Source organism: Pleurodeles waltl, chromosome 3_1, assembly GCF_031143425.1.
Source record: "Pleurodeles waltl isolate 20211129_DDA chromosome 3_1, aPleWal1.hap1.20221129, whole genome shotgun sequence".
Lineage (NCBI taxonomy): Eukaryota > Metazoa > Chordata > Amphibia > Caudata > Salamandridae > Pleurodeles > Pleurodeles waltl.
In genome coordinates, this window is record NC_090440.1 from 1107079728 (window position 1) to 1107101813 (window position 22086).

The 22086-nt window shown below is 45.8% G+C and overlaps 1 protein-coding gene across 5 annotated transcripts in view; it reads right to left on the bottom strand.

Annotated features, from left to right (window-relative positions):
* The window catches only part of USP28 (ubiquitin specific peptidase 28), a 427404-nt gene that overhangs the window by 124486 nt on the left and 280832 nt on the right, over positions 1 to 22086 (bottom strand). For 2 of the 5 annotated variants that reach the window (XM_069224385.1, XM_069224383.1), the window contains 2 exons: positions 15183 to 15368; positions 13608 to 13703 (listed from right to left, as the gene is read on the bottom strand). The exons of 1 other annotated variant lie outside the window; for it this stretch is intronic. In XM_069224385.1, the coding sequence (XP_069080486.1) occupies positions 13608 to 13703; positions 15183 to 15368 (282 nt within the window). Of the gene's footprint in view, positions 1 to 13607; positions 13754 to 15182; positions 15369 to 22086 lie in introns of all 5 variants that reach the window. 2 more of the 5 variants (XR_011201488.1, XM_069224384.1) reach the window with 2 other exon arrangements.

The window sequence follows — 22086 nt, forward strand, 5'->3', positions numbered from 1 at the left end:
GGTTGAGTGTGCCCTTGGTGTAATGGGCAGTTGTCTCTTTGCTTTAAGATAGCAGGTTTGGATGCATTTAACTATCCATCTGGCTATACCTTGTTTTGATATTGGGTTTCCTGTATGAGGTTTTTGAAATGCAACAAACAGTTGCTTTGTTTTCCTAACCTCCTTTGTTCTGTCGATGTAGTACATTAGTGCTCTTTTGACATCTAATGTATGTAGTGCCCTTTCAGCTACTGAGTCTGGCTGTGGGAAGAACACTGGTAACTCTACCGTTTGATTTAAGTGGAACGGTGAAATAACCTTTGGTAGGAATTTAGGATTGGTTCTTAGTACAACCTTATTTTTGTGTATTTGGATAAAAGGTTCTTGTATTGTAAGTGCCTGAATTTCACTTACTCTTCTTAGAGATGTGATGGCAATGAGAAATGCAACTTTCCAGGTTAAGAATTGTATTTCACAAGAATGCATGGGTTCAAAAGGTGGCCCCATGAGTCTTGTCAAGACGATGTTAAGGTTCCACGAAGGAACTGGTGGTGTTCTTGGTGGTATTATTCTTCTTAGGCCCTCCATAAATGCTTTAATGACGGGTATCCTAAACAGTGAAGTTGAATGAGTAATCTGCAGATATGCAGATATTGCTGCAAGGTGTATTTTTATCGAAGAGAAGGCTAGATTTGACTTTTGTAAGTGTAGTAAGTAGCCCACTACATCTTTTGGGGATGCGTGTAATGGATGAACTTGATTATTATGGCATTAGCAAACAAACCTTTTCCATTTGCTTGCATAGCAGTGTCTAGTGGATGGCCTTCTAGCTTGTTTTATGACTTCCATACATTCTTGAGTGAGGTTTAAATGTCTGAATTCTAGGATTTCAGGAGCCAGATTGCTAGATTGAGCGATGCTGGGTTTGGATGCCTGATCTGCTGTTTGTGTTGTGTTAACAGATCTGGCCTGTTGGGTAACTTGACGTGTGGTACTACTGACAGGTCTAGTAGTGTTGTGTACCAAGGTTGTCTTGCCCATGTTGGTGCTATTAATATGAGTTTGAGTTTGTTTTGACTCAATTTGTTTACTAGATATGGAAGGAGGGGGAGAGGGGGGAAAAGCGTATGCAAATATCCCTGACCAGTTCATCCATAGGGCATTGCCTTGAGACTGTCTGTGTGGGTACCTGGATGCGAAGTCTCGGCATTTTGCGTTCTCCTTTGTGGCAAAAAGGTCTATTTGCGGTGAACCCCAAATTTTGAAGTAAGTGTTTAGGATTTGGGGGTGAATCTCCCATTCGTGGACCTGTTGGTGATCTCGAGAGAGATTGTCTGCTAGTTGATTTTGGATCCCTGGAATAAACTGTGCTATTAGGCGAATGTGGTTGTGAATTGCCCATTGCCATATCTTTTGTGCTAGGAGACATAGCTGTGTCGAGTGTGTTCCCCCTTGCTTGTTTAGGTAATACATTGTTGTCATGTTGTCTGTTTTGACAAGAACGTATTTGTGGGTTATGATGGGTTGAAATGCTTTTAGCGCCAGGAATACTGCTAGTAATTCAAGGTGATTTATATGCAGTTTTGTTTGATGTACGTCCCATTGTCCTTGGATGCTGTGGTGATCGAGGTGTGCTCCCCACCCTGTCATGGAAGCATCTGTTATTACGTATTGTGGCACTGGGTCTTGGAACGGCCGCCCTTTGTTTAAATTTGTACTGTTCCACCATAGAAGCGAGATGTATGTTTGGCGGTCTATCAACACCAGATCTAGAAGGTGACCCTGTGCATGTGACCATTGTGATGCTAGGCACTGTTGTAAGGGCCTCATGTGCAGTCTTGCGTTTGGGACAATGGCTATGCATGAGGACATCATGCCTAGGAGTTTTAAAACCACTTTTGCCTGTATTTTTAGTGTTGGATACATGGCCTGTATGACCTTGTGAAAATGTTGAACCCTTTGTGGACTCGGAGTGGCTAATCCTTTTGTTGTGTTGATTACCGCTCCTAAGTAGTGCTGTATTTTGCACGGCACAATGTTTGATTTTGTGTAGTTGAGGGAGAACCCGAGTTTGTAGAGGGTTTGTATGACATACTCTGTGTGTTGTGAACACTTTGTTAGCGAGTTGGTCTTGATTAGCCAATCGTCTAGATACGGGAATACGTGTATTTGCTGCCTTCTGATGTGTGCGGCTACTACTGCTAGGCATTTGGTAAACACCCTTGGTGCGGTTGTTATACCGAACGGTAAGACTTTGAATTGATAGTGTATTCCCTTGAATACAAACCTTAGGTATTTCCTGTGCGAAGGATGTATCGGTATGTGGAAATACGCGTCTTTGAGATCTAAGGTTGTCATGTAATCTTGTTGCTTTAGCAGTGGTAACACTTCTTGTAGCGTGACCATGTGAAAGTGGTCTGATTTGATGTAGGTGTTTAGTATTCTGAGATCTAAGATTGGCCTCAGTGTTTTGTCCTTTTTGGTTATTAGAAAATACAGTGAATAGACTCCTGTGTTTATTTCTGTACATGGTACCAGTTCTATTGCTTCTTTTTGCAGTAGTGCTTGAACTTCTATTTCTAGAAGGTCTAAATGCTGTTTTGACATTTTTTGTGTTTTGGGTGGGATATTTGGAGGGATCTGTAGAAATTCTATGCAATAACCATGTTGGATAATTGCTAAGACCCAAGTGTCTGTTGTTATATTCACCCATGATTGATAAAACTGACTTAGTCTTCCCCCCCCTGGTGTTATGTGGAGGGGTTGAGTGACCTGTAAGTCACTGTTTGGTTGTTGGGGTTTTGGGGCTTTGAAATTTCCCCCGGTTTCTCGGGAATTGTCCTCCTCTGTACTGGCCCCGAAAACCTCCCCTTTGGTACTGTCCCTGGTAGGTAGACGGTGTTGATTGTGAGGTGCTGGCTTGTGTGGCCTGACCCCGAAACCCTCCTCTGAATGTTGTTTTACGGAAGGTGCCGAAAGTGCCTCTGCTCTGCGGGGAGTAGAGCGCGCCCGTGGCCTTGGCTGTGTCAGTGTCCTTTTTCAGCTTCTCAATCGCCGTGTCAACCTCTGGTCCGAACAATTGTTGTTCGTTGAACGGCATATTGAGTACTGCTTGCTGTATTTCTGGCTTAAAGCCAGATGTGCGCAACCATGCGTGCCTTCTGATGGTAACTGCAGTGTTTATTGTTCTTGCAGCTGTGTCCGCTGCATCCATAGAGGAGCGTATTTGGTTATTGGAGATGTTTTGTCCCTCCTCAACCACTTGTTTTGCCTGCTTCTGAAATTCCTTGGGTAGATGCTCGATGAGATGCTGCATCTCATCCCAATGGGCTCTGTCATAGCGCGCTAGGAGCGCCTGAGAGTTTGCGATGCGCCACTGGCTGGCAGCTTGTACAGCGACTCTTTTCCCAGCGGCATCGAATTTTCGGCTTTCCTTATCCGGGGGTGGTGCATCGCCCGATGTGTGTGAATTGGCTCGTTTGCGAGCTGCTCCTACCACAACTGAGTCTGGTGGCAGTTGAGAGGTGATAAAAGCAGGGTCTGTGGGAGGTGCTTTATATTTCTTCTCTACCCTTGGAGTGATTGCTCTACTCTTGACGGGGTCTTTGAAGATTTGCTTCGTGTGCCTTAGCATTCCCGGAAGCATAGGCAGGCATTGGTAGTTGCTATGGATGGAGGAGAGGGTGTTAAAAAGGAAGTCATCCTCGACAGGTTCTGTGTGTAATGACACGTTGTGGAATTCTGCTGCCCTAGCTACCACCTGCGCATACGCTGTGCTGTCCTCGGGTGGTGATGGCTTGGTAGGGTATGACTCTGGGCTATTGTCTGACACTGGTGCGTCGTATAGGTCCCAAGCATCTTGGTCATCTTGGCTCATGGTGGTGTGAGCCGGTGAATGTGACGGAGTTTGTGCCGGTGATATTTGAGTTACAGGTGGAGGAGAGGGTGGCGGAGTTGCTTTCTTTGCCACCTTTGCTTGTGGTGTTAGTTGTTCAGTTTGGAACTCTAGTCTCCTTTTTCTCTTGATTGGTGGAAGAGTGCTAATCTTCCCTGTTCCACTCTAGATGAAGATCCTCTTTTGTGTATGGTCTACATCAGTAGTCTGTAGCTCCTCTTCAAACCTGTGTTTACGCATTTGAGAGGACAATGAATGTTCCTCTGAATATGAGCCGGTAGTGGTTTCGGTTGCTGATTGTTTTGGCACCGAAACGGTGTCCTTTTTTGTTTTCGGCTCCGAGGCGAATCTCTTCTTTTTCGGAGTCGAGCCTTCTCGGCGTCGATCATCCTCGGTGCTGCTGTCTCTGCGTCGCGCAGCGTCGGCTCCGTCTTCTCGGCGTCAATCTTTTTCGGCAACACTTTCTCGGTCCCGAGAATGTTGCGTGCCTGTGTCTCGACCCGAGTCGGACGATCTGGGCACCGGTTCGGCCTTTTTCGGTGCCGATAGACGGTCACCTTTATGGGTTGAGCCATGGCCAGTTGGCAGTGGCGACCCTGGGCCTTGTCTATTTTCTTGTGCTGTGTGCTTTTCGAGGTCTTACTCACAGTTTCGTCGACGTCGAATTCATCTGAGTCCGTTTCATGGATGGAGAAGGCTTCCTCCTCTTCTCCTTGTTCCTCGAACTCTCGGTGTTCTGTCGGCGTGGACGCCATCTGTAGTCATCTGGCTCGACGGTCACGGAGCGTTTTTCGGGACCGGAACGCACGACAGGCCTCACAAGTTTCTTCCTTGTGCTCGGGTGACAGGCACAAGTTACAGACCAAATGTTGGTCCGTATATGGATATTTATTGTGGCATTTAGGACAGAATCGGAACGGGGTCCGTTCCATCGGTGTCGATGTTACACGCGGTCGGGCCGACCAGGCCCCGACGGGGGATCAAACTTACTCCGAAGCGCTACCGGAGCTCTTCACGATTCGGTGTCGATTCTAACTATCCCGATCCCGAGCGAAACAATACCGACGTAATTTTTCGAAGTTTTGACTATCTTTCCGTCCCGAAACCCGGAGCGAAAAGGAACACGTCCGAACCCGAGGGCGGAAAAAAAACAATCTAAGATGGAGCCGACGCCCATGCGCAATGGAAGCAAAGAGGAGGAGTCCCTCGGTCTTGTGACTCGAAAGACTTCTTCGAAGAAAAACAACTTGTAACACTCCGACCCAACACCAGATGGCGGACTGTGCACAACATGTGTATCTGCAGCAACAGATGCCATCGAACACACAGTTCTTGTAAGGGTGAACTACAGAGTCACTAAATGAACATGGGCTTAACCCTCTGGCAGCTTAGCAAAAAAGTAGTCAGGCTTAACTTGGAGGCAATGTGTAAAGTCTTTATGCAGCACTAAGTAATCAAGTGGAAACACATCAGAAAAATCCCAACCTAATTTAAAAAACTAGAGTGATATATATATATTTTTTAAATAAAATTAAACCAAAATGACAAGCATCCAATAAGTAGACCCTGTTTTATAATTTTTGTAAGTTTCATGTGAAAAATAGCACCATAAAGTGGCACTAATGGTTATCTGATTGTGCTGGACCAGGTCAAAGTCAAAGGTTCAGGCCCAAAGAAGCATGGGCCAAATACAGGTACCAAGTTTGTCCTGGTGATAAAGTTACCTTCTCACAGTCCCAAGGCCATGTGAGGAGCCGGAGCTTAGTGCTGACGGGCGACACAGATGGTCACTGTTGGCACAATGAGTATGATGTCTTCAGAACTTTGTGTTGGCAGGAGACATGGATGGTCATTGCTGATGCAAAGGCAGGTCATCATCAGAACTTTGTGCTGGTGAAAGACGCAGCAGACATTGCTGGTGCGCTTGTGGTTGCAAAGAAACCAAAATTTATTGTTTTCACCCACAGCTCAGTCGCAGTTAGGAACAAGGAGAAGACCTCTTGAGGTGGAGGGAAGATTTTCAACTACCCTGTATCCACAATGGCTCCAATGGAGGTTAGCCTCTGTGGTAAAAATCAAGTGTGACTTCTACATACTGATCGAAAATCCTTAAGATGTTAGGAAGTTTGACGTCGTCTGGAGTTGTTCTTGGACTGACTTATCTGACCCTGCCTTCAACAACCAGTGCTCAAGGTATGGAAAAAGTGGTGTTCCCAACTTACAGAGATGTGCAGTGACCATCACCTGCGTGAACACTCGTGGGGCACTGGAGAGGCAAAGGGGGAGCACCACCAAGCGAAAATACTGCTGACCCACTTGTAATTGCAAGAGTAACATCTGTGGGACCTAAGGAGGTAGATGTGAAAAAAGGCATCCTGTAATTCCAATGCCACCATCCAGTCGCCTGGATACAAGACATACAGACCAAGGGCTAGGGTGACCATCTTGAACTTGTCCTTTTTGAGGAAGAAGTTCAGACGGCAAAGCTTGAGGAGACTGGTTAGGAAATCATCATCCTCATCATCATCATCATCATGGGGTTCTGGATCCGAAAATACTGTTGGTAGTGGCAATGTCCCATCAGAGTTTTAATGGGGCTACATGGGCTGTGTCTGAGGGCGAGGTGGGCAAGACTTCTGTCAAGGTAGATTTGCTTCAGAGTCCAAAAGGGCAATTGTTTCTTCCTCCAGTGTTGGTGCCATTCAAACGCAAGTAACAGGCAAGGATCTCAGTGCCTGGTGAGAAGTCAGGACAGGTAGCGGCACTGGGTTCAAGTGAGTCAAGAAGCACAGTATGCATAGGGGACAGATACACAAGTGGCAGTCTGAGTAGAGGCTCCACTGATTCTTGGGGCCCATAGGCACACCTGAGGGAGCTTGCAGGGTGCAGAATATCAGCAACATGGAATGCTTCCTTGAATGCTTCAACCTGCTGCCGTGTTGCCGAAGGACCCAGGAATTAGGGTTGAATCTGGACGAGCCGAGGAACCAGCTCTGCAGTGGGGACCAAGACTGAGATCAGGAGGCACCCACATGTGCTATGTGTATTTGACCACTGTAGGAAGTTGGCTCTGTATATACTATATCAAAGTGAGATATAGTGTGCACAGAGTCCAGGGGTTCCCAAGAGGTCAACAGAGGCCAAAGTAGTTCATTCTAATGCTCTATTTGTGGCAGTGTGGTCGAGCAGTAAGCTTATCAGAGGGCAGTGCAAAGCATTTGCTGTACACATACAGACAATAGAGGAAGCACACATGCAATGACTTAACTCCAGACCAATGGTTTTCATATTGCAGAAATATATTTTCTTAATTTATTTTTAGAACCAAGTTGCAGGTAAGTACCTTAAAAGTTTCGTATTTCACACAGGTATCAACAGTACTTGGTTTGAAACAGGTAATACAGTTTTTGAATTACTGGCAAAAAGCTATTTTAAAAATGGAAACTGCAATTTTTAGAAAAGTTCCTGGGGGGGAAGAAAAGTTAGATCTGTTTACAGGTAAGTACAACACTTACAGTCTCAGTCTCCTGGTTTTACGAAGTCCACCAGTTGGGGTTCATGTTAACACCAAACCCCCACCACCAGCAACACAGAGCTGGCTGGGTGCAGAGGTCAAAGTTGAGCAAATTTAATGTTGGCTCCTATGGAGACAAGGGGTACTCGAAATCCGGTCAGCCAGCAGGTAAGTACCCGCGACTCGGAGGGCAGACCAGGAGGATTAGAAGAGCACTGAAGGGGCCACAAGTAGGCACTAGGCATACACCCTCAGCGGCACTGGGGCTGCCAGGTGCAGGGTGCAAATAAGACATCGGGTTTTCAATGCTGGTCTATGAGGAGACCCCTTGGTCACTCAGGGGCAGCAGGCAAGGTGCAGTGTGCCTTTAGGCATCGGATATCTTTGTCTGGAGCTTTGCTGTCAGGGGGGTCCTTGTGATTCCCTCTGCAGGTGTTGTCGTGGAGGGGTGGAGAGGTCAACCCAGGGTGGGCACTTGCTCGCAATCACCTGGGGACCCTATCTTTCTGGGTGGGCCACCTGGACACGGGCCATGGATGTCGGGTGCACAGGGGTCAAGACTTAGGCATCCGGAGTGAGGTGGGAGTCCTTGGTTGTAGGTTTTCTCAGACAGAGCCGCTGTCCTGGGGAGTGCTTGGTCCTTTTGTGTGCAGGGCTGTCTTCTGGAGTTGGGCAGAGGTTGCTGGGCCAGCTGGACGCATCACTGGTCTTTTTTCAAGTTCTTTGAAGCAGGAGACAGGCCTTCCTCTCTGCTGGGGGTTTCAGCTTAGCAGTCCTTCTTCCTCTTCTTGTAGGTCGCCAGGAATCTGGTGAGCTGGGTTCAGGGAGGCCCCTAAAGTCTAGATTTTGGGGCGTGTTAGGGGTCAGAGGGCAGTAGCCAATGGCTATTGTCTGAGGGTGGTTACACCCTCCTTGTGCCCACTTCCTTTGGGGAGGGGGGCACATTCCTATCCCTATTGGTCCCTGTCCTCCAAATCAAGATAGAGGATTCTGTAGGGAGGGCGTCACCTCGGCTCTTGACACCTTAGGGGTGGTCCTGGCAGGGGTGGACACTCCCTGTTTTTCCTAATTTTCCCGCCAGACTTGCCGCCAAAAGTGGGGCTTTGTCCGGGGGGTGTGCATCTCCGCTAGCTGGCACTGTAACTCGATTCTTGAGCCTTTGAGGCTCACCGCCAGGTGCTACAGTTCCTGCAGAGGGAGGTGTGAAGCACCTCCACCCAGGGCAGGCTTTGTTTCTGACCACAGAGTGCCCAAAGGCACTCACCCCACTTGGTCAGAAACCTGTCAGAAAGTGGCAGGCAGGCACATACACTAGCAGTTGCGCTAACATACAGGGGGCATTTCTAAGATGCCCTGTGTGTGCATTTTTTAATAAATCCCACACTGGCATTAGTGTGGGTTTATTGTGCTGAGAAGTTTGATACCAAACTTCCCAGTATTCAGTGAAGTCACTATGGTGCTGTGGAGTTCGTAATGACAAACTCACAGATCATATACTCAGTATGGCTACACTGCACTTGTAATGTCTAAGAATGGACTCGGACATTGTAGGGGCATATTGCTCATGCAGCTATACCCTCACCTGTGGTATAGTGCAGCCTGCCTTAGGGCTGTAAGGCCTGCTTGAGGGGTGACTTACCTTTGCCACAGGCAGCGGTTTGTGGGCTTTGTCTTTTTCTCCCCAACAGTACACACAAGCTGCAAGGCAGTGTGCATGTGCCGAGTGAGTGGTCCCCTGGGTGGCATAATACATGCTGCAGCCCTTAGAGACCTCCCCTGGCCACAGGGCCCTTGGTACCATGGGTACTTTTTACAAGGGACTTAACTGTGTGCCAGGGCTGTGCCAATTGTGGAAACAAAGGTACAGTTTTAGGGAAAGAACACTGGTGCTGGGGCCTGGTGTGCAGGGTCACAGCACTCTTCAAAGTTGGCATCAATGCTAGGCAAAAAGTGGGGGGATAACCATGCCAACAGTGGCACGTTCCTACAAAGACTATCTTGACCATTTACTCCATCAGATTCAGTCACAGAGGTGGAGCATACTGTACTAGAACATATTATGGGGGATGCGGATGCAATAAGAGTACACCAGCATGAGAATGTTTTCATCAGGGAAAGGTACAGCTGTCTCGGGAATGCGCACTGGGCCCTGGCCAATTCTTTTGCGTGTTTTCGACACAGATCAAGTACAGACAGCTTTTGAACTCCATAACAGAAGGCACTACTAGATACTAGAATCTTCCTCTCGAGCTAGTTTAAGGTATAAAAGATGAGGAACCTTGGTGCCCAGGTAGGAATTCACCTGTGGAGTGGACGCACTGTCCAGGATATCCCATTTGTAACAGGTCCCCTGTCTCGCTGTTCTGAGGATTCCTCCAATCTGAGCTGGCAAGGATGATGGACATAACCCCCTATGGTGATGCATTTTAAATTTCATTATTTAGCCAAGTTAATGGTTTGGTGAAGTACTGCACATTTATTTTTATGAACGCTGAATGCTTAACTGCTGTGATTATTCTTGAACATGCACATATATTGTTTCATTTGAGTTAAATGCTTATTTTCATATTATTTGTGTGCTTTTATTTGATATGTGGGAAGTGCCTTTATAAATTCATTACTCAGACTAAGAGTGCTGCATTCTTTGGCATTGTTTCCTTTTAGTTTAAGCAAAAACAGAACACACCCTTACATCCGCGTGACTTCTATTCACAAGAGTGGTGGGAACAAGGGAAGTCGCATTTAGACTTCTTATGCCTTTTTCAAATTTGACTTACCTGATGCTTTGGAGTGTGAAGAGGCTCTCTTTCTTAAACGCGTCCAAGTCCTCGACTTTGAGAGAGACTGTACTTTACACATTTTTCAATGGTGTTCAGCAATATCGAGCTGGGCCTCACGGTCTTGGTTGGCCTTTGGGTTCCTTCTGCGAGTCATCACCTGACTATAAGTCATGCGAGGACCTTAGACACCAACAACTTACCCTGTTAAAAGCCTGCTTATGGCAGTCCTTGCAAGGTTTCAAGGCTCTTTAGATTTTCTTGGTTAGATGGGAGCAAGCCTGTTTTACCATTACTGCAGATCTACAATATGAAATGTTTACCTGTACTATTCTATGGGGCTGAAATCTGGGGGTACTCCAACTGTATATCTATTCAGCGCGAAGAATATCATTTTTGCAGAAAGCTATTGGGGTGGGACCGGCTAGCTCAAGCCAGTTTACGCATCAGGAGTTGGGTCTGGTCTTTGCAGAAGATCATGCTAAAATTGCACCTGTGCTGTTGTGGATATCTGTCTGGAGTGGGGAAATGGCAACTTTAAACAGGGAAGTCATTTAGGACTGCCTCAGTTGTGACTTCGGCCTTAAAATCCCATGGCTTAACTATATTAGATCTTTGGCTTTATCAGCAGGCGCCCATAATTATTTTTTAATCCTGAAGCATTGAAATGAGCTGACAAAAAGACCATGAAGGAACTGCTATTAATGCAGCTCAGTGAAAGTAGAGAAAACACGGCCTTGGGTAGTAAGTCAGCCAGGGCCCTGATGATTTTAAATACTACTCTTGGCCCAGAACCCCATCTTTCCTTTGCTAAAAACCCAAGTGAAAGAGTCCTTCGCACCAGGTTCAGACTAGGTTCTATCCGTTGCAACTTATGCTTCCCACCGGGCCAATATGAACCATTTGTGATAGAAATGTGCCCATGTGACAACACTTTCCTCCAGACCTTAGAACACTTGGTCTTGTCTGTAATTTTTATGATTCTCTTAGAAGATTTCTTCTGCCCAGTCTTAAAACCAAGGGTTTTTATTAATATCGCCCTGCTTTCTTATATTTACAACTGCTGAATGATTCTATGGTTGCAGGGGCAGTTTCTAACTTTTCAAAAAATGCCTTCCATTGGAACAAGATTATGAACTTTGGGCCTTAGATTTTTATGGCTTCTGTAGATAGAATATATATTTTTTTGATTTAAGAACCTATGACCAGGTTATGACCTTGTTTCTTTTTAACGTTTTAAGGTATTTAGCATGTCTGACTGTTCATCACATGAATTAAGTAAATTGTAATGTTTTTTATAATCAAAATAAAGGAACTTCAATCCATCAATCAATATTCATCAGTAATTAACGGATGGATGTGCCATAAAAACAAAGAGATGTAAACCAGGCACTGTTCTTTGGCTCGGGGGCCGGTAATAGTGAGAGGTTTCAATGTTTACACTTGTATTGTTTCTGTTATTCAAGCTAGAGGGAGTGATACTGGTCCACCATTTTCTCTCTATAACCACCAAATACAGTATTGGTAGATGCCAGGGAGAGGAAAAGGTAGGATGTCAGAGTTATTAGGTGTGTAGCAGCTTAAGAGTCTGACTGCATACACCCACCGGACTGAAATGATTGATATGAGGTCTACTTTTCCATCCTAATGAAAAGCAGAAAATTAAAGGCATTGATTCAAAGACAAGAAACAAAAGACATCTAGGCAGAGTTAAACATAATGCTTATAAAAATAGCTGTGTAATTGAAAAATCTACAAGAAGGTGAGGATAAGACCAGCACCAACAGCTCTGCTACTGGTAAATATCAATGTAATCTAAAAGGGTCTTAGAGTAAAGAGAGCATGTAAATGTGTCCATGTAATTGTTGATGTCCTCAATCACCGTTATTAACAAATAGAATGGGGTGCACCGCAGGAGGGAAATTGAAACTTAAAGGAGACTGGGCATAAACATGGTAAAACAAATCCTCTCTGGTAAGAGGAGTATCTATACAGAGATTTAACTGTGGGGAGGGAGATTAAGTGGTTATGACTATTAAAGAAAAAAAAAAAACTACCCAAAATGTAAAATCAAATCATATAGAGATTGGTAACAGTAGAATTAGCATGTGCACTCCTTAAGTTAAGTAGGTGAATGCCAGTAATAAACATCTCATTAAAGAGGATATTGGCTCGAGAACACCTCTTTATTAATATTAACAAACTCAATATCTGCTTTCCAAATACATTAAATGAGATGCTTACTTCTACATCTGAATGCGCCAGTTAAACTCAAAAGCCTCGCATGGTATTGTTTTGCATTTTAACTGTCTTTATATTGCGCCTCTTACTCATGACAAGGCAGCGAACTACACTAGCAGACAGTAATGTGCAACATTGAAAAGTGATTGGTTGGAAGACTGTTCAATTGCTGTGATGCTATGTGGGAAGCAGGTGATCTCTATCTTCTTCACAACTGTTAAGACTCTTACCGCCAAGAACTACCACTTTACAACTCAATACACAGCTATCTGACAAGGGCTGCCAAATGGTCGTCTTGTGACATCCACAACATGTTTATAAAAGTCTTGCAACATTGGCATTTACATTTCCTTGTCCATTGGCATCAGAATCTATTCCCACTTGGCATGTCAGCTCAGCATCCACTTGATTACTGACATCAGTACACATTCATCTTAAGTTTCTTGAAATTAGGCATTAGTCCTAGAAGCCCCTGCTACATCAGAAACAATTGTCTATTAGTGTTGGGAAAACAAGACTTGCTATGAGCTTTTTTTCAGATCAGTATAAAGCACTTAAATGCCCCATAACATTAATACTCAGTATTTTATTCTTTTCTGACACAAAGAATGCTTCCTGCTTGTAATAGTGTGCAACATGTCGACTTCAAAGCCTATACCTGTGTGTCTCCAAAACTCGCTTTCCAATTCTTTAATGACATTAGAGCTCTTCTTGTAATCTTTTTACAGAGACAGCATGCCCTCGACTGATCTATTCTGAAATCCATGATGAACACTGCATCTCTTTCATTGCATCAATGACTCTTATTTCCTCTTCCTTCCAAAATTCGGTGCCAATTCTTGTTTGTCTTACTACATCAAGTAATACATCTGACATTAGTACTCAAGATCACTTTTTCTCCAAATGGTGAGCCAAGTTTCTTTTGTTCTTATTTTTTTTTTTTAATAAGGAACTAGTGTTCATGCCTAACATTGCTGTAAACATTTTTGAGGTCCATGTGCCCAATCCACATTCTGAAATTACGTACAAACTAGCTTTACTTCAATAACTATAGAACTAAGAGAATAGAAACACCGTCAGTAGTCTCAGAATGTTAATATTCTACACAATGACTTCGTCCAAAGCACCAGAAAGGCTTAATAAAGGTGCAACTCATGGAGATTTTAAATATATAAATATTATTAAACATAAAATTAGATACCTTCACCAGCCCAGCTTCCGGCCCATCTCGATCAAAGGTATGTCGGGCCTTGACAATAGAAAGGATCACGCCCTGCATAGCTGGACTTAGCATCACCTACCACAGAGGAATGAAGAAACAAAAGGAGAGAAAAAGGCAGAAAAAAACTGTAGTGAGGAAAGAGAGAAGAAAAGAACAGAAAGAAACAAAAACAAAGAAGACGCTGGTTCATAGACCGCTGAAAACAGGATGATTGATTCAAAGCCATTAAACTGCAATCGTCAGGTTAGTAATTACAATGCTTGTGACCATTTAAAAGAAGTGGGGACTTACAAAAAAAAAAAAAAAAAGAAACATGGCGATTACAAGGGCGCAGAGGTCTGGATTCCAAAAACGTGCAAAGGTATTTTAATGCACTATATCTGCCATTGGGATTGGGGGAAAGTGCTTTCAACAGTAATTTAGACAATACGCATACTGCCTCGTTTCATAACACCTAAGTAAAAAAGAGGTGCAACCTTTATCTTATGCCTCAAAGTATCATGAAATGTGTGTGCCATAACAGTAAAAGCTGCCCCTGTGAAAAACAACAATAAACACAAAGCTTATAACACATATATACGTATTGCTTAGGCACTGACGTCAGATTAATCTCCTTCTGAACTCAGCATTATTAGATGGCTTAGTATCAGCAACTCCAAATACATGTAAAATAAACTTCAATTTACTGGTCCCTGGAATCGTATTACAAACATTGGGCACATTATCATGGCTTTTATCCAACTCATACCTACAGGTGCTAATAAGAAGCAAACTATTATGAGAAAAAGCACCATATCAAGAACATTTTTTTTTTTTTAAAGTGGCACAACATCATTTCCAACTGCTGCTCAGGCATGTACTCTGTCACCGACAGATGACAGAGACTCAGGTAAGGGTTAAGCAATGAGTGGTCAAGACAGCTTAAAAACACCACCGGTAACTACATATGTTTTCAAAGCCCGCTCAGCTAGAGAGAAATTAATGAACTTCTAGAGGATCAAAGAGCTTGGACAGAGAAAATGTTAGAACCTAGTAACACCACAGGAAAACCAAAACATCAGATTTGCAGAAATGAAATTCATTAGTATGGTTAACCCTCACCTTTGTAGGTAAAACTTTCAATAAGAGGTGCACCATAATTCCACCAGAATTTGGAATTCCCCAGGGTTTTCAACAGCCCTGGTTTGATCCACACAAAAACCTAAGCCTTACGCAGAAACGGCAGAAATATGCTAATGTTATAAAACATTAACATGTTTTGTTAAGTAACATTAACATGTTATATACCTGGACATGCCAATTCCCTGTACAAAACATGGAGACAAACCAGAGGACTCCAATTACAACACAGAAAGACAGCAGCAAATCCCTTCTACAAACAGGACGTGTAACAATTTCCAAGAGGGAACTTCTCTATTCTCTAGCACATAAAGTGCTACTTGTGCCATTTCCATTGGGTAGTGTTAGGAGTGCCACGTAGCTTCACCAAAGCAACATAATCCTCTCACAGTTAGCACAAACAGTAGAATAAAAGTCCTATGCTTGGTGATGTACCTCCTCATTATATCCATCAGCATCAGATCTAACCAGAATCTTTCCCACACTGGGAATATCCACCTCGGAGACCTGGGAGCTGGGCTGAGGGTCTGCATGTGGGCTGCTAGACTCGTGCTCCGTTCCTGACTGAACTGCATGCTTGAATTCAGGCGGTTCAGCCTCCTTGGGATCTGCCTCGGGTGGCTGCAGCGGCATAAAGGAACAACAATTAGAAGACAGAGGAAGAAGGTGGATAAAAGTTGGATAAAGTTTCTGATGGAAGAAGAGGCTGCTGAACAGAAAAGACTGGCAATGCAGAATGCTCCCAAACGTTCACTCACACTCTTGTTTTTGGTTAACACTATGAATGCGGCAAAGCATAAAAACACACTGGTTGATGCCCACACTCAACAATCAGCATAGGTAAAGATTCTGGCAGCCCTCCGCGTTTGTTTGAATGAAGCAAGAGAAGGACTTCTTACTTCCTAACGGGAAAATAGACATTTAGCAGGAGTTTGAAGAAAAACAGAAAAACTGATTCAAGCAGGCTACTGTCATTTTACACACTGGCCAAATGACATCAAAACTATGGTTATGCAGAGTTTACAGAACTATTAGTACAGCAAAACTAAAGCTTTGTTAACAAGTTCTGTAGTAAAGTCACCATTTGGTCTCTGTTTTGCACTTGATAATTTTTAACAATATCAGCATTAGACAGTGGACACTACAGTAGAATAATGCAATACCAAACGATGTTCCACAATATAAACCAATATGCAGGTTTAAAATGTATCTGCCCATGAAATACTGTCAATCATAACTTAAGTTATTGTCATGACATACTAACGGGACCAACACCTGTTGGTATGCTTGATAGATTTCAATACGCGAAGCTCGTAGACAATCAAAATGGGAAAGGTTCAAGAATGTAGCCATATTAGACTCTAAAAACACATGGTAATTCCTCATTATATCACTGAAGATCGTGGATCTGTGCAAGCTGATTCAATATAAAGGGCTGCAGAGTGGTTTGTAGTGGCTGACTAATTATAAAGAATGTTTACATGTAGCTCAGTGGTAAAAAACCTATACGTGAGCGGTTAGCTCTCACTGAAACAGCAAGTGAGACACATAGCAATATCTTTACAATATAAACACTTCACAGTTGTTAATCAAGTCAAGAAATGCTTACAACCCAAAGCACGAGAAAACGGATGACATATTGGTTCTTGTTTTTAGAAGGAACCCTTTTAGCAAACTTTCAATCAGTGGGGTTTTATAGTGTGCTTACAGTTATGCAAGTTTTCACTTTTCCTATTGGAAAATAGTGGAATTATTGTACAGCAATAGTGTGCTTAACATACAAGTTACTTACCTTTGGTAATGATATATATGATAGCCGTATTCTAGTTGCAGATTCCTTACCTCAGAATTTCCCCCAGGCGTCAGACTAGATCCTGAGATTTTTCTTTGAGCAGTACCTCTGCGTGGCGTCAGTTGGTGTCGGTCGACTCAGCGAGCATCGTTGGCGTCGTGGTCACTGTGATGACATCTCAATTGTATATATTGTGCCACCCTAGCGCGCTGTCGTAAGTTTCATTCCACGACTTTCCACGCCAGTAGCTCAGAGACATGAAGAACACGGAGAATGGTGCCCCAAAACGAAGGCCCTTAAGGGAAGTTAATGTCCCAAGAAATCCGTTCACAGTGCGGGGAGGATGGGCGGGTCAGTAAGGAATCTGCAACTAGAATATGACTTTATCAGATATATCACTACTGAACTTAAGTAACTTGTACATCTGAAAGAGACTTCTGGTTGCAGATTCCTTATCTTTGAATAGATACCCGAGCAATACCATGCCCGGTGGTAGGCTGCGAACTAGGATCACACCAAAAAGTCCTGCATGAACTAATGGCCAAAGTAGCTGTCTCTGCGGGCCTGACTATCCAGGCAGTGATGATTGGTGGAAGTATACAAAGATGCCCACGTTGCCGCCTTGCAGATATCCAGGAATGGAACTCTGCATGCTAACGCTGTGGTAGCAGCAATTGCTCTGGTTGAATGAGTGAGCAAACCCTCGGGGGGTTGATATTTCACCAAAGTGTGGCACATCTTGATGCAGAGGACTACCCATCGCAAGATGGTCCTCTTCTGCACCACCCTTCCTTTCTTCGCACCCACATAAGCCAAAAAGAGTTGACTGTCCATCTGGAAATTTTTGGGTACGATTAAGATAGAACGCCAATGCTCTTTTTGGATCAAGACGGTGGAGTCACGTGGTGGTGCGTAAAAAGTAGGCAAGCTGATTGATTGGCATTCGTGAAAAGGTGTCACCTCTTTGGGAAGGAAGCCCTGGTAAGAAACACCACCTCGTACCTTGTCAGGATGTTCTGCTAGGAATGTTGGCTTTGAAGAGAGAGCCTGGAGCTCACTTACTCTGTGAGCAAAGGTGATGGCAATCAATAAGGCAGTTTTAAGGGTCAAGAGCCATAGAGGACAGTTGTGGAGTGGTTCAAAAGGAGCACACATGAGGTATGTGAGGACCAAGTTCATATCCTACTGGGGCATTATGAACGGGATAGGGGAAAACATATGTCTGAGTCCTTTGAGAAACCTCCCAACAACAGGATATTTGAACAGAGAAGGTTGGTCTGGTAGCTTTAAAAGGTAGCTATGGCAGACAAATAGCCCTTGAGGGTGCCCAGAGCAGTGCCCTCCTGGGCAAGAGAGAGAATAAAGAGGAGAACCACTGAGAGAGGTGCAGAGAGGGGCTCAACAGACTTGTTGATATGTCATGCCACTAATTTGTTCCAACGACAGGTGTATACTGTTTTGGTGGAGGGACGCCTGGCTGCCAAGATAACATTACAAACCTTGAGCAGACGGTCAAAAGCCGTCAACTGCCGCCGCTCACTCGCCACGCAAGGAGACAGAGACTGGACAGGTTCAAGTGAATGACCGTTCCCTGCTGCTGCAACAGAAGATCCTCCCGAAGGGGCAGTTTGATCAGAGGATCGATGGGCATGCTCAATAGCTCAGGATACCAGACTCTTTGTGCCCAGTCCGGAGCCACTAGGATTACTTGGGCCTGGTCTTGTCTGATCTTCTTCAGAACTCTGGGCTGTAGTAGTATTGGTGGAAAGGAGTACAGGAGTCCTGGGTTTCACTCGTGACAAAAAGTCGCCAAGCGAGTGCCACCTTGGAAACTCCAGCGCGCAAAACAGCTGACATTGAGCGTTCTCTGCGGAGCCAAACAGATCTAACCAAGGCTCTCCACAAAGCTTGCGCCACCTCCAGGTGGAGATGCCATTCGTGATCGTCTATACATTAACAGCTGAATTTGTCTGCTCTTTCTGACATTCAGAGAGCTCACCAGATGTTGAACCACCAGTAAAATGTCCTGGATTCCAGCCATGTCCACAGGCGAAGAGCCTCTTGACGAAGGGTCCATGGCCCCACTCCTCCCTGCTTATTGCAGCACCACATGGAGAAGGTGTTGTCAGTGAACACGTTCACTACTTTCCCTTTGAGCGAGGATAGGAGTGCTTTCAATGCAAGTCAGATCGCCCAGAGCTCCAAAAGGTTCATGTGGAGCCCGGACTCCGCTGGAGACCAGAGGCCTCAGATCTCTGCCTCTCCCATGTTGCCACCCTATTCCAGGAGTGACGCATCTGTCACTACAGTAAGATCTGGTTTTGGAAGGGAGAGGGATCTGCCTTTTACCCAATCTTGATAAGACAACCACTACTGCAGGTCTTTCGCAATTCCCCCTGAGATCTGGACCATGTTGGAGAGATTCCCCTGATGCTGCACCCACTAAACTTTAGTTCCTACTGCAAGCCTGCATATGCTATCTTACATGTTGGACCAGCAGGATGCAGGAAGCCGTGAGGCCCAGTTGCCTCAGTCATTCTCACCAAAATCCAGGATGGAGGATGAAATATCGGAATCATAGCCCGAATATCCTGGACTCGCTTTTCGGTAGCATAAGCCCGAAACTGCACTATGTCCAGAACGGCTCCGATGAAAGGGAGCATCTGAGAGGGAGTCAGGTGTGACTTTGGCACGTTTATAGTGAACCCCAGAGAATGCAGGAGGTTCACTGTAGTCTGGAGTGGGGGACAACTTTCTGGGGTGTGTCTGCCTTCCACAGCCAGTCGTCGAGGTAGGGGGAAGACTGGAACCCCTAAACTGTACAGATTAGCTGCAGCCACTACCATCACTTTGGTGAACACCAGGGCGGCGCTGGTAAGGTCAAAGGGAACCACATGAACTGAAAGTGCTTGTGACCTACCACAAATTGCGAGTAATGTCTGTGGGCCGGTAGGACGGGAATGTGAAAATAGGCGTCCTGCAAGTCCAACTCTACCACCCAGTCTCCAGGGTCCAGGGCAGGAAGAACCTGAGCTAGGATAGGCATCTTGAACTTCTCCTTCCTGAGAAAGAGGTTGCAGGACCAGAGATCTAGGACAGGACGAAGGCCCTTGTCCATTTTGGGCACCAGAAAGTAACGGGAATAACAACTATGACCTACTTCTGGAACAGGGACCCTCTCTATGGCTCCCTTGGCCAAGAGAGTCCTGACCTCCTCGTGGAGAAGTGCCATAAGATCCTCCGATATAGGATTGTATGATAACGGCATGGCTGGAGGAGAAATCTCGAAGGGAGGGAGTAGCTACTTTGGATAATTTGTAACACCCACCTGTCCGTGGTAATAGATTCCCAGTGGGGCATGTGATGGGGAATCCTGCTGCCAACTGGTTCCGGATGTTCCGACGGACTTAGGAAGGCTTGGAGACAGAGGAGGGGTGGGGGTGGACTGGGTGGCCCGCTGGCTCCCTGATCCACAAGTTTGTGGGATCCCACATCAACGCAGGGGCTGTACAGCATACTTGGGTCGGTGGCCAGGTGGAAAGGAACACGGTTGGGTGCCCCTTCCTTAGCCAAGAAAGGAGCAAAAAGGCAAGCTTTGGGGACGAGGAGCAGCTGTGAAGCCAAGGGACTGAGCTGTAGCCTAGGAATCCTTAAAGTGCTCGAGTGCGGAGTCTGAATTGCCTCCGAAGAGACGGTGCCATCAAAGGGCATGTCCATCAAGGATTGTTGGATACCCCCTGAAAAGCCAGACATACAAACCAGGCATGGCATGCCTCTAGGCCACCGTCAATGCAACTGATCTGTCCATTGAGTTGGTTGTATCCAGTCTACAACGGATCATGAACTTCGCTGCCTCTCTCCCGTCCGTAACGGCCTGGGAGAGAACGGTCTGGGCCTCCTCCAAGACTAGAGACAGCAGCAGCGACCATATCCCGGGGAGTATGGGAATATTGGCCCAAAAGGCCGTGTTCACGGACCGCAGCACTAGAATGGCGGAAGAAAACTTCTTCCCCAAGTTATCCAGGCTTTTTTAATCCCTGTCCGGGGGAGCAGTAGAGAATGCGCCAGAGGATGACGAAGCCTGGATGACAAGGCTCTCAGGTGTAGAGTGTTGGGTCAGGAATTTTGGGTCGGTCGGCACAGGACAATGGTGGGCAACCATCCAAATTACAGGAGTCCCTGCGCTGGGTCTAGACCAGGTATGCAGAATGACACCTGTAAGGGCTTCATTGAAGAGGAGGAGGAGTTTGGAATTGGAGGCCCCAGGCTTCAGCATCTCAGTCAGGAGGTTAGTCCGGACCTCCACAGATGGAAGCTCGAGGTATGAAGAGAAAGCATGCCAGTGTCAGGAGAGGTGTCTAACCCGCTGGCGTAGCCCAGATCATGAACCCAGTCCATGTCAGGGTCAAGCTGGTATTCTACACGGTCCAGCGACAGGCTACACTTTCCCCATATCCATAGCCATAGCAATAGGGGTCGGGATCAGCCCTGGGCCCAGGAGAGCCCATGGAAAACAGAATCGGTGTCAACTGACGCCGTTTCGGCTCTGGGTCGACAGGGATCAGTAAAGGGATTGACATTCATTGTGGGCCCAACCAACGTCGGGAGCGTCGATGTAGGACTCGAAGCCGGGGAAGGTCACATTGGCACGACCAACGTGGGCGGATCCAGAAATGGATCTGGAGGTACCCTCAACGGCAAAAGAGGGCCCTCACTGACTACCCTGGGCCCGAAGGTGCAGAGGGTTGGTCAGTCTGCCCAAATATGAGGTGCATGGCCTCATAAAATTTCTTGAGTTGGGCAGGGGTCCTGCATGAAGAAAAATCTCCAGATCCAGTCCGACGCCTGGGGGAAATTCTAAGGTAAGTAATCTGCAACCTTTGGGTTCCGTGCCAGAGGTTTCGGCTTCGGCCACCGAGGTCCCCTCCGAATCCACACTCGTAATGTTGAGACCTTCCCCGGCACCGGTTCGTTTGTCGGCGCACCCGACGTCAGTGGTACCCACCATCAATGCCAACCCGAGCCTCATCCCCGATGACGGAGTCGGGCCAGCGTTGGACTTGCAGGACACTTATTTCCACATTCCCATCCTGCCTGCCCACAGACGTTACCTACGATTCGGGATAGGTCATGAGCACTTTCAAATTACTGTGCTCCCCTTCAGCCTTACCAGCCCCCCTTGAGTGTTCACAAAAGTGATGGCCTGGTTGCAACTCATCTGCGCTGACTGGGGGTTTCAGTCTTGCCCTACCTCAATGAATGGCTGTTAAATGCGGAATTACCCCAGAAAGTAGTCTCCCACCTTCAGACTATGGCGAACCTTCTGTACATGCTGGGGTTCACTATAAACTTGCCGAAGTCACACCTGACTCCCTCTCAGACGCTCCCTTTCATCTGAGCTGTTTCAGACAGTGCAGTTTCGGGTCTATCCTCCCAGAAAGCGAGTCCAAGATATTGAGGCTATGATTCAGATCTTTCAGCTTCTATCCTGGGCTTCGGTGAGAATGACTGAGGCTGCTGGGCCTCATGGCCTCCTGCATCCTGCTA